Below are 12,995 nucleotides of genomic sequence, written 5' to 3'. Positions count from 1 at the left end.
TGTGCGGGGCACCGTGCAGTTCTGGGCACAGGTCAGACGCGCTAAGCCCATGCTTGAAGCCCTTTGAGCGATCTTCCCATCCCTGTACCTAAATCTTGGATGTAGGGACTTCAAAGGCACTAGATTTTAAAATTGTCATTTAATATATTGACAATAGTGTTAATGTTTATGGCTGAGGCATTGACGGCCACAGTATCCCACACTTCCACTGGAGCACCCAATACCCCCCAATGAGCTCATGTCACTTCCTGTCCACACCTCCATCCCCCTCTCCCTGCCGCCCCCACTCTCCCTCCCTTGTGTTGGATTTCAGTTTTGTGACCCAGGACCAAGGATGTGTCATCACTTGATACCATCTATTCCCTTGTTTAGTTTCTTGATATCCCACAGAAGAGCGTGATCATCTGGTTATTTGTCCTTATCTCTCTATGCTTAACGCGATACACTCCAGTTCCTTCTGGGTTGCAGTGAATCGGACGATTTCATCCTTTCTTATAGTTCCATAGCTATTTACCACTCTATATAAATATCATTTTGTATAAATACCAGTTGTTTTGTGGCCACAACTGGCTGTGCTTGGGTATCACCCCTGGCAAAGCTCTGGATTGAACCCGGGACAGCTGCCTACAAGACCCACTGCACCCTACCTGCTGTGCCCTCAGTAGCTTTTTAAGTAGGATCAACCACCCTACTTGTGCTCTGAACTCAAGGTAAGTGAGGTTCTAACCATACACGTCATGTCTTCTCTTGAAATTTCTTTTCCCGTTTCCAAGTTCTTGATTTTTTTTTTTCTTTTTGGGTCACAGTCAGCGATGCACAGGGGTTACCCCTGGCTCATGCATTCAGGAATTACTCCTGGCAGTGCTCGGGGGACCATATGGGATGCTGGGAATCAAACCCAGGTTGGCCCTGTGCAAGGCAAACACCCTACCCGCTGTGCTATCACTCCAGCCCGAACAGGAGTCTTTAATCCGAACATTTTACCTTCATTGTTTTCTTCAGTCTCTGCATCTTGGCTGCTAACTCATACTCACAACTCTGTGAGAATTTCTTTACTCCCAAGGGCAAATCAGTCGTGGAGGCTTAAGACCCCAAGCCCACGGACAGGCAACATGTTTCGTTTTCTTAAGTTTTGGGGCCACAACCAGCAAGCGGTGCTGGGGGTAGGGGGGCATGTGGTGTTCAGAAAGGAATCCTGGACTCCCATACGCAATGCAGGGTGCCTCACCCAGAGAGATCTCTGACTGCCAGCAATTAATAAATTAATCTGCTTTTAATGCACCGTCACAGATTCAAGATTCTCTAATCTAGCTATCAACCCAATCGAAAACCAAGCCTCAATAAATCTAACATCTAATTTAATCTTTCAAAATATAAACTCTTAGGCCTGGAGAGTACAGAGGTTGAGGTGCTTCACCCGTTTGGTCCCCAGTTTGATCCCCAGCAAAGCGTACAGTCCCAAGGGGTACTCACTGAGTCAGGTATGACCCAAACACCGTCTCCCACAGTGTAGCACTGTATCCCTGTAATCCTTTGCTCATCGATTTGCTCGAGTGGGCACCAGTAATGTCTCCATTGTGAGACTTCTTGTTTATGGCATATCGAATATGCCACGATAGCTTGCCAGGCTCTCCCACGCGGGAGGGATACTCTCGGTAGCTTGCCGGGCTCTCTGCGAGGGGAATTGAACCCATGTTGGCCGCGTGGAATGCAAATACACTACCCGGTATGGGATATATACACACACATATATATCTCCACTCTATAATATATAGAGATCTATGTCTATATATCTATAAGAGTTGTACTCAAACCCTTATTTTGTTAACTAAAATAAATCAAAGCAACCGATAATAAGTTGTGAATACAGTCAGATGCATAAGAATACTCAGTGGTATGGAACAGTTTCCTAAGACCAAACTTGAAAAGAGCTCTTAAAAGACTGAATTAAGTCCAACTGTACCTCAGAAAGTACTTCCTTTTCTTCTTTGAGCACACTGAATTTGCCACTGCAGCAGAGACCGAAAAAGAGGCCCTTATTAGTAGTGCACATTTCTGGCACACGCAGGGAAAACAGAACAAAAACCCAGTGACATGCCAACACTGTATAGACTGTGTCAAAATGGATATGCAAAATCATTGAGCAATATGGTTAGTTTAGGTGCAGGAGACAAGAGTAGAGGTTAGGCACTTGCCTTGCATGCAGCTGACTGTGGATCAGTTCCCGGCACCACATACAGGCCCCTGAGAACCACCATGAATGAGCCTTGAGCATAGAGCCAGGACTAAGCCCTGAGCACCACCAGGTGTGGCTTGGAAAAAAAAAATGCACTGGAGAGACAGCTGGAGCTACCTGCTTCGTTCAATACTGAGCGCTGTGTAGTTCCAAAGATTGCCAGGTGGTACCTTCAAGCACTGAGTTATCTCCTGAGGAACGCCTCGAATGGCCTCCACAGGAAGCAGCTACTGTCCAAATTCTTGTTAAAATTTTTTTTGGGGGGCCCACCGAGCGGTGTTTAGGGGTTATTCCTGACTCTGCACTCTGGAATCACTCCTGGTGGTGCTTGAGGGGTTGCCCATCAGGGATGCTGGCGGCTGAACCCAGTTCTGCTGCAGGCAGGCAGGGCCTTACAAGCTGTACTGTATGTAGCTCCAGCCCATGATCCTCATTCTTACATAAATGTGAACTAAACTGAGCACACTTGTGGGCAAATTTTGCATTATGTTTTGTTTCTGGGCCACACCCAGTGGTGCTCAGGGATCACTCCAAAGAGGGCTCAGGGTACCATCCCTGGTGCTGGGGGCGGCGGAGGCGGCTGCATGCAAGGCAAGTGCCCCTCTCGTGTACTCTCTCTACGGTCCCTAGCATGATGTTCTGGAGGAAGGTTTCTAAAGTCACGTGTCTGTGAAATCGCAAGACTTCTCCAGAAGGACAACATTAGGATCTGGGCCTCTACTTCAGCAGCAAACCTTTGGCTGAAGAGATGTACAACTACTGAACTCACAACATCACAACTTTCCTATGCCATTTTTATTTAAAACACAAATAAGTATTTCTCTTTCTGAAATGGCAAATGGATCAAATAATGCTGAACATAAATCACGGACTAATACAAGTGTTTTAAATATGAAACAAAATTACTTTTAAAAAAGCAAAATAAGAAGATTATATACAAAAGGGATTTGGAATCTCGAAGCCAATTCCAAACATGAAATGAGTAGAAAATCTGTGGTGAAACCAGAACATTCCACCCTGCTTTGGAGAAGGGCTATTATACAACATTCAGTCAGCTGAAGATGGACTGGTAGAGGTGTCTGTACATAAACTTCAAGTCATTTTGCTTGTGCAGAATCATCCAGAACTTCCCAAGACTGAATGGCAGTCCTGTGGCTTTCTTCCTTTTCCGTATTCCCAACAAGGCTACATGAAGTTCAACTCTTGATGAGCCGCTTATAACAGCAGTTCCTTAGGAGCCAACGTGACAGGTGGGTCAGATTTCCCTATAAGAAACACAACTGGCCACCTACAGCAAAGTATCAAAAAGGACACGTCCTTCTTTCCCCTTCCTTCTACTTATGTACAATGAATCTCCTTTCAAGACTATTATTTCCATCAGAACTTGTTCCTTTACAAGTCTAAACCTTGAGGTGATATAAAGGAGACCGACATCAAAGAAAAACCCCAATTCGCAATGAGGAACCCTGGAAGGTATACAATACACCCCCAGAGCATCCGGCCACTCCCAGGAACAGTACAAGCCAGTGTACTGTTACCGTCCACAAATATTGGCAGCGTGAATGAGTTTTTTCCCCTTAGTTGGGAGATGGGCACCAAATAAATACTGGGCAAGAGGAGTTTGCTGGGCGAGTTAGAAATAAAAGGTTAACCATTTTTTTTTTTTTATTCCTTTGATAATTCAATGTTAGGAGGAGGCAAGTACTGAGAAGGGACAACTTTCACACTGAAGTGAGAATTCCGCTCATTACGTCACCCTCTCTTCAGAGTTCAGGGAATCCCAGAAATAGAAAATTAGTTTCAGAGGACCCCTGAGGCACTTTAAAGCCTTTAAAAAATTACAGTAATAATAAATTAGCTATTGCTCTTCAGAGGCATGAAAATCAGATCCATAAAGTTATGTCTAACTACTGGGCTCCTGACTGCGGGGCCCTGTCTAAAGCTTATCTGGCTCTCTAAATACCTTTCAAAAGACACACAGTTTAACACAGACTGGGTGGATTTTTTTTTTTGTTGGTGGTGATGCTTAGTGGTAGTGAGAAATTTGGTCCTCAATGGTAGCAGCTGTCTTCATCCTTTTGAAACTCAGGAAACATCAAGTACAATAATATAGGAAAGAAATCAAATAACATAAGGGAAAAAGCTAAAATGGACAAACACCTCAAGGAGTCACTAAATTCTCTTGCACCCTTTCACTTGAATCTCCCTCCGCTCAGTCCTTTTGTAAAAAGAGGGATAAGACTTTTTTTTTTCTCCCCCCACCCCCAGATGCTAAATAATGGCATCAAATGGATAAAATGGTTGTCAAGGGATTTAAAAAATCTGACCCCAAGGAATCCAGGACACATACAAAATAATTCAGAGGTATACTTCTGGTTTGGGGCAAATTCTAGACTAAAACAATCATCTTGGGTAAGTGTTATAATAGATTAAAGTAGGTCCAGTTTTTTTGGCGAGTTTTCTTTTCTTTTCCTTTTCTGCTTGCTGTTCTCGTTTGAAATGTTCCCCGCCATCTTCAGCTATCAATCATTTCTGACAGCTCAAGGAGGAGGTCATCTTCATCTTTCCCAGGATCTAGGTCAATCTCTGCTTCTAATTTGCCTCCTGAAATCTCCCATATCAGTTTCTCGAAATCATCCTCCACAGAGAGTGGAGGTTTCCCTGTTGAGGCAGAGCTGAGTCGGCGGGTTTTTGTGGCCATCTGGGATGAAGAGGGACCAGATGCTTCCGGCGGGGAGGGAACTGAAGAGGACTGGATGGGCGGCAGCACAGGACTGTTCAGAAGGGGAAAAAGAAGTTTCTTAGGAATGCAGATAAATACTTGGAGAGAAAGCATTTTCATCCTTTAAGGCAGAATTCTTAAAATACAGGCAAAATTAAAAGCAATGGCATCAAAGGAGAACAATCCTAAGCAATATGCTTTCTTGAAGTTAATTTGCAGATCTGGATGCTGCTAAACGGTGAAAGCTTTTTAGCAGAGCTATACGCAGTAATAGTGGCCTCAAATCTGGTTAAGAAGAATCACAAGGCATTACCTGTCTCTGGATTTTTCTGTCTCATGCACAGTGACTGACTGATCCTCAGAAAGAATTGGAACAACAGCCTACAAAAAAAAAAAAAAAGGTAATTTTTTTTATGCTCAAGCACTGGGAGCCAGGCTTGAGCATAATTACTTTCTTCTGCTACCTTCTCAGAATCAAGGGTGCCCAAAGTCTGAAGTGTATGAATATGCAAAGCATCCTGGCACCCCAAAGTTAACTTTTTAAAAATCCCGTGCTATCTCTTCACAGATATCTATCGAAATGTCAAAGACATTAAAAAGACTGACACTAAGTCCTTCCACGTGACTTAGTGTAATAATGGAAAGACAGAGCTACCAGGAGGAATCTGGCGCTTTTCCTGCCCGAGACCCAGCACACCAAGCCGCACCGACTCACCAAGGCCGCTTTCTTGGCCGGGCTCCCGCCTACGGCGCTGCCAGAGCTGAGGGGCCGCACAGCCGCCACAGCAGCAGGGTGGGCCTCCGAGGCCTTGCGTTTCGGGGCTACTTTGGGAGAGGAAACAGCCTTCACCACAGATGGCTTCACATTCACTTTGGGTTTAGCTACAATCAGGAGGAGACATGGGATTAATAGTTGGAATAATTTACATTTTACACAGCTAATAATAGTTTCAAGGTTTCTTCACAGTACTATCAATACCGGACTCCACACCAGGTAGTTTTCACTCGGGGCCCAACAGAGGGGGGAGGGTGAGACACATTCTAAGACTTCCTACCCAGTTTCCATAATTACATCGTATTCGATGGAGTTCAGACAGTAGGCAACAAATCATAAAGTACATCCCCCCGCACCCCCCCAGAGCCCGGCAAGCTACCGAGAGTATCCTGCTCAAACGGGCTGAGCCTGGGAAGCTACCCGTGGCGTATTGGATATGCCAAAAACAGTAACAATAGGTCTCATTCCCCTGACCTTACACGAGAGCCTCCAATCGTTGGGAAAGACGAGTAAGGAGAGGCTGCTAAAATCTCAGAGCTGGGAGGAATAGAGACATTACTGGTGCCTGTTCGAATAAACCGACAAACAACAGGATGGCAGTGATAGAGTGATACTCTCAACACTGTAAGTTTAAAACAACAAACAAAACCAAAGTGACCATGAGCAACTCGTGTTGTACAATAGCATAAAGCAACTATATATCCCACCAGAAGTGTTGAATTCCGTATTTTCCTACTGTTTTTGTTTTGATTTTTGGAATTTGGGCTACATCCAAATGTGCTTAGGGCTGGAGACTCAGGGAATTTCATGGGGTCTTAGAAACTGAACCTGGATAGTAGTATGCAAGCAAGTGTCTTACCCACTGTGCTATCTTCTCTTACCCCCTCTCTAGTGTTTTTCTTCTTCACAAGGAGAGTAAAGATGCACCACAGACAGTCCAGAACTGAGAATTTGTGGGGGTTGGGGGAGGACACGACACACGCATTTGGGAGTACTCGGAGATCACTGTTGGTGGGGCTCAGTGGGCCCTATGGGTTCAGGATCATGGGTCAGACCTGTGAAAGGCAAATTCCACACCCACGGAGTATCTCTATGGCCCTCAAGACAGATTTTTTTTTAAAAGCAATTTAAAATTTTGAGAAAGAAACTCATCTAGTCTCATCATCTGTTTAGTTTTGGGGCCACACACGCTGTGCTCCCCCCTTATTCCTTATTCTGCGCTCAGGGATTACTCCTAGTGGGCCTGGTGGGGCAATGAGGTGCCAGGGATCGAACCTAGTTTTGTTTTTCAAAACAGAATTATCATTGGGGCTGGAGTGATAGCACAGCAGGTAGGGCATTTGCCTTGCACGCAGCCGACCCCGGGTTCAAATCCCAGCATCCCATATGGTCCCCTGAGCACCGCCAGGGGTGATTCCTGAGTGCATGAGCCAGGAGTGACCCTTGTGCATTGCTGGGTGTGACGCAAAAAAAAAAAAAAAAAAAGAATTATCATATATATGATACACATATTTAACAGATGAGACAAATACAATTCAGCACAATGGACTAATGCCAGAGTGCTACCAAAGCCCACGGAACTCTGAAGTAAGACGTGCTGCCAAGAACGCTTACCTTTACCCCTTTTCTCCAAGGCCTGTGCCGCAGTTTTCACATTCAATATCGAGTCCCCGATCCCTGAGGTTTCCACCTCCGCCTTCTGGGATGACTTCCCGGGAGTCCGCTTGGCCGGGTGCCGCGCGGGGCTGGCCACAGGAGTGAGGACGGGTTTCTCAGCCGCCGGGGTACTGCTGGTGTCTCCCTGAAGGGGTGTCAAAACCGCCAGCTCCTCCTGCGACGCTCCCTTCTCCGGCTGTTTTGGCATGTATTTCTCTCTTGTGGTCTCACATCTCTTGGCTTGAATTTTAGCGATGCCAATTTCTGTGGTCTCATTTGAAGCCTAAGGAAAAATGTAAATGAGAATTAAAATCTAGCATATTTAGCAATCTGTAAAATCAGTTACTAGATTAACATATAATCCAAGCAGAGTTCTTATGACACAGAACACAGAGCTTTTGTGATGTTAAGAGAACACCAAGTGAAAGATGACCATCAGGACTCCCAGATTATACAGGCTAGACAGTGATGCCCTAAACTAAAAGCACTCCTGAAAAGCCAGACACTTGGAGCTGCAGAGCTAGGAGAGGCGCTAAGGTGTGTGCCTTGCACCCAGGTGATCTGGGTTAGATACCCGCAACACCCCTGGTTCCCCTTGCTGCAGAACCAGGACTAAGCCTGGAGGATCACCAGGTACGGCCCCCAAACAAAATACTGAGGTATTTTTTTTCAGTTTTTTTTTAAAAAAAAACTTTAAATTGGGGGCCGGAGCGATAGCACAGCGGGTAGGGCGTTTGCCTTGCACGCGGCCGACCCGGGTTCGATTCCCAGCATCCCATATGGTCCCCCAAGCACTGCCAGGAGTAATTCCTGAGTGCAAAGCCAGGAGTAACCCCTGAGCATCTCTGGGTGTGACCCAAAAAAGAAAAAAAAAATACCACACCAAAAACACACTTTTTTAATTGAATCACTGTGAGATGGACCATTACAAAGCTGTTCATGATTGGATTTCAGTCATACAGTGTTCCAAACACCCATCCCTCCACCAGTGTACATTTCCCAGCACCAGTGTCCCCAGATCTCCTCCCATCACCCCCCGCCCTTGCCTGTCTCTATGGCAGGTGCTTTTCTTCTCTCTCTCTCCTTTTGGGCATTGTAGTTTGAAATACTGACACTGAAAGGTTGTCAAGGATATCCCTTTCCTTCTTCTAACCCTCAGAGCTTGCACAGTGTGATCATCCCCAGCTATTCTCGTCACAGCAGTCTCTTCTCTATCTACCTATCCTCACTTGCATGACGATTTACACACAAAAATGTTTTTTGTTTTGGGCCACACCAGGAATGCTGGGGATCAGCAAGTATCCAGACCACAGTACTATCTCACCAGTTCCCCCAAAATGTTCTATCTACTGTATAAAACAAAACCTCAATGTCAACAAAAAACTAAATTTGTGTAACAGCACAATGAAGCTAGTAAAAACGTAAAAATCTAAGAATTATTAATATTATAAAGTTAAAGTAGGATTCAAAATAATACACTGTAGAGTACTAAATTATACTCTGAACAGAGTTAAACAATATACTAATACACACGTGTATATATGAAAGTTAAATGAATTTATAAGAAACAAACTAACAGATTTCTTACTCTTTTAAGAAGAATTATAAGTTTTGTACAATGAATGACATGACTCTCAAAGGTTTGAGGAAACACCTCAATATTTTAATAAATATAAACAGCCAATTAAAACAACTATTTTAGGGGCAGGATGAATAGTACAACAGGTGTTGCCTTGCATGTGGCTAACCCAGGTTTGATTGTCAGCACCCCAGATGACCCTCCCAGGTCCTGTCAGGAGTGATCTCTGAGCACCACTGGGTATGGTCCCCCCAAACAAACAAACACTGCTTTAGGCAGGGAACAATGATCAACTCATAGAAAGGTATAATGAAAGTTCATACTATGAGATATTTTAACAAACCAGTGAAATGTCAAAATAATTACTGTAAGCTTAAAATACAAAGCACATTTTATCATTCATCTAAGCTTTTGTCTGCCAGGAATAAAATTATTAAGCGATTTTTAAATAAACTCACCTCTTTTGCCTCTGTTCTAGTTACATTGCTCTGAGAAGCAACTTCACTTTCTTCCTGAAGTTTCTTTTCTTCTTTTAAACCTATTTACACCAAGCACAACAATTATTTCCCTAAGGACTGCAATTTTATGATAGACATAAGACAACTGGCTTGGTTCTGGTCCACACTGGACAGACTAGGGCACTGCACAGGCAAAGCATCATTCAGACCCTGGTAACTCCTGCACAAACCAAAATGTTCCGTAGTGAAAGTGATGATAAAGCAGGAAAAACAACGCCTGCCAGTCCTTCAAATGTTTCAAAATGCACATCAAAATCGCAGTGGTCTAAGGGCTGAGGTGTAACTCAGAGGTCAGTGACAATTTGCCCTATATGAGTGAGGCCAGAATTCTATTTCCCCGTATCACAAACAAGTACATTATGTATTTACTTATGTATCAGGAATCTAGATAGTGCTGCCACTTAAGCCAGTGATTTTCAAATTTATCTCAGTGAAAGAAGACCTCTCAGCGAAGTCCTACGAACATCCCGTGGTACGCCGACCGCTCTTTGAAGAAACATTTTGGGAAGTGGAGCTACAGAACAATTTCGTCGGTTACCTGTTTTTTTGGTGATCCGGAGAAGCCGCCGTGTGCCCGGGGCGGCCTCGGGCTGAGGCGGGGAGCTGGTGGAGCTCTCTGGGCCCTGCTGGACCCGGAGCGCCTTCTCCATCCGGATCTCCTCCAGGGTCTTGATGTGCACCTCCTGGATAGACTTGCTTCTCCCTGAAGGCTCCTCGGACTGTCCTTTGCTGGCAACAGTGGCTGGTAAAACCACAGTTTTTTTCATTTCATTATCAGTCTTCAGCTTAATGGATGTTCCGTCTTTTTTGCTTTTCTGTCTCTCTGCCTCCTGCTGCCGGTGTTTCTTCTCAGCTAGGACCTCAGAGAAGGTTTTGATGCGGACAGTGGAGGAACTTCTTGGTCCTGAAGCAGAATCCTCAACTTTTGAAGGTGCTTCCATTTTGAGTTTAGTCTGAAATTCTCCACGTTTCTGGTGGGCTCTTTCAAGAAGTATTTCTTCTAGTGTCTTCACATGGATATCACCAACCTTATGAACTCTTTCTGTTTCGTGAGGGGGGAAAAGGTCACTGTACTTTGAACTCATCTGAGAGACTTATGATCTATTCTTGGGTGAGAACAGTCCAACAGAGTAGCATCATTAGGCAGGAAATTGAGTATATTAATTATGGGGCTAAAGTGATAGTACAGTGCGCAGGATGTTTGCCTTGCACACAGACAACTCAGGTTCAATCCCCAACATCCCACGCAGACACACACACACACACACACACACACACACACACACACACACACACACACACACACACACACACACAATTCTGGTCCACAGACAACTCAGGTTCAATCCCCGGCATCGCACGCAGACACACACACAGACACACAGACACACACAGACACACACACAGACTTCTGGTCCAGAGCTACAATACAATGGATAAGATCTGGGTTTGATTCCCAGCACCCTACGTGGTTCGAGTCCTGCCAGCAGTGATCCCTGAGTGCAGAGCCAGAACTAAGGCCTGAACGCCACTTAATACGGCACCCTCCTGCCCAGCTCCCCAATATTTACGCTTTCTGATCTCAAGTGGATCAGGGGGCTGAGGGCTGGGGAGAAGAAGGGAGGGGAACACTTCAAAGGCAAGAATTACTGATCCAAACTTCGGTTCAAAAGCTTTTTCTCAAGGAGGCTGAAAGCTTTTCTAAATTCGCAAAATATGTCATTATAAGGCATAATGATAATAATAGCTCTAGGCCGGGATGCGATGCCACCAGGTCAACCTGTACCCGTGGGGCAAGTACATCATCATCCTTGATGGAGCCTTTAGGCTTCCTGATACCCCTGTGCCTCAGGCCAGACCCTAACAACTCAGGACCAAGTCTCCTGAGAAATTAGATCGCCAAAAGTTATGTGGGAGCCATGGCCACAAACCAACTCCGGCTCAGCTATACAAGCTTATTTATCGGCTTTGCTTCAGAGACCCATAAATAAATCTTGAAAGAGATTAAAAGCCACTAAAAGCTGCAGTTAATCTTGGACCCCGCACAAGGCTGAACAGAGTAGATCGGACGGGAGACAGGTCAGCATGGTGCTTGCCCAAGAAGAGTCCCTGACAGCCTCTTGCTTCCACAATCCCAAACTGCAGACATGGCCCCGGCCGGACTCCTCCCAGGGACGAACCTCAATGAGATATAATCTGCTGAAAATCTGGGTATGCGGGTTTTGTGACTGAAATCTCCAGGCTTTCTCAGGGTCAGGATGGGCTACCTCTCCCCACTTCCCCGGACTTCCAGAAGCCTCAGCAGCCACATCCACACCCTAAAGCTGCCCCGCAGTTAAAAAAGCTACTCCATCCTTACCTTCCTGATAAAAATACTGAACACCATGAGCAAACATGATGCCTTCTTAGTACTTGTATCACAAACCGTAATGCACAAGAAGGACAGAGAGAGAAAGAAAAGTGCCTGGCAGGCTGGGGGAACTGGGGAATGGTGGGAGGGAAACGGGGAACACTGGTGGCAGGAAATATACACTGGTGGAGGGACGGACGGGTGTTGGATCAATATGACTGAAACCCACTCATGAACAACTCTGTAATGGTCTATCTCACAGATATTCAATGATTAAAAAAAAAAACCCACCACCACAACCCCGCCCCACCCACACCCCCCCACTCCCAGGGCTGGGGAGCCAGCAGAGAGAGCTGGAGGGCATGCGCCGCACACAGCGCTCGGGCTGGGTGTTCACGGAACGAGGTCCTCTCGGCAACACTGGCAATGATTCCAGAGCATCCAGCAAGGAGCAGCCTGAGCGCCACCAGGTATGGCCCCAAAAACAAACAGCAAAAAGCCCACCACCTCTAATTATTATACTCTAAAGGACTGCTAAAATCAAGCAACATGACAGTATGGCAATGATACCAGTTTTCATTAAACATTTTGCTGTAAAAAAAGCAAGTTTCTAGCAAAAACACTACTCTCTGTTCAGGCAACTGGATAAGGAAAACGGCTCCAAGATGCTCTATACATAAATAATACTTAGATGAAAAGGAGTAAAATACATGATGAAACAAGAAAAATGTTCAGGGCTGGCATGCTACTGAAGAACTCTTTGGGTTGGGGGACACCACTTCTGGCAAGGAGCTTGGAGAAGTTCCTGGCAGTGATTTTTGGGATCAAACCCAGGCCTCCTCCAAAGCACGTGCTCAGCCTGTTACCCTCTCTCTCGCTAAGAGGAGGGCGGGAAATTATATATATATATATACACACACACACACACATACATATATATACATATTATACATACACACACACACACATATATATGTTGCTCTCTCTCTCTCTATACACACACACACACACACACACACACACACACACACACACATATACATGTATGTATGCATATGTTGCTGTTGTGGAGAGGGTGGCCACGCAGTGCTCAGGTGGCCTGGGGCCCCACTGGCAATTCTCAGGCTTCAATGCAGGGTTCCATGCTCCTTGTGGCCTC

The 12,995-nt window shown here is 45.3% G+C and overlaps 1 protein-coding gene across 4 annotated transcripts in view; it reads right to left on the bottom strand.

The window, feature by feature from the left end:
- Positions 1–3,012: 3,012 nt before the first annotated feature.
- ZC3H11A (zinc finger CCCH-type containing 11A) overlaps positions 3,013–12,995 on the bottom strand; it is a 38,352-nt gene continuing 28,369 nt past the window's right edge. For all 4 annotated transcript variants that reach the window (XM_055144305.1, XM_055144304.1, XM_055144306.1 and 1 more), the window contains 6 exons: positions 10,025–10,528; positions 9,427–9,506; positions 7,348–7,672; positions 5,674–5,840; positions 5,272–5,339; positions 3,013–5,010 (listed from right to left, as the gene is read on the bottom strand). In XM_055144305.1, coding sequence (XP_055000280.1) covers positions 4,752–5,010; positions 5,272–5,339; positions 5,674–5,840; positions 7,348–7,672; positions 9,427–9,506; positions 10,025–10,528 — 1,403 coding nt within the window. In that variant the 3' untranslated portion in view covers positions 3,013–4,751. The remainder of the gene's footprint in view (positions 5,011–5,271; positions 5,340–5,673; positions 5,841–7,347; positions 7,673–9,426; positions 9,507–10,024; positions 10,529–12,995) is intronic.

The sequence above is a fragment of the Sorex araneus genome, chromosome 7 (genome assembly GCF_027595985.1).
Source record: "Sorex araneus isolate mSorAra2 chromosome 7, mSorAra2.pri, whole genome shotgun sequence".
Taxonomy (NCBI): domain Eukaryota; kingdom Metazoa; phylum Chordata; class Mammalia; order Eulipotyphla; family Soricidae; genus Sorex; species Sorex araneus.
Note: the sequence above shows the minus strand (reverse complement) of the source record. Positions and strands in the feature narration are given on the sequence as shown.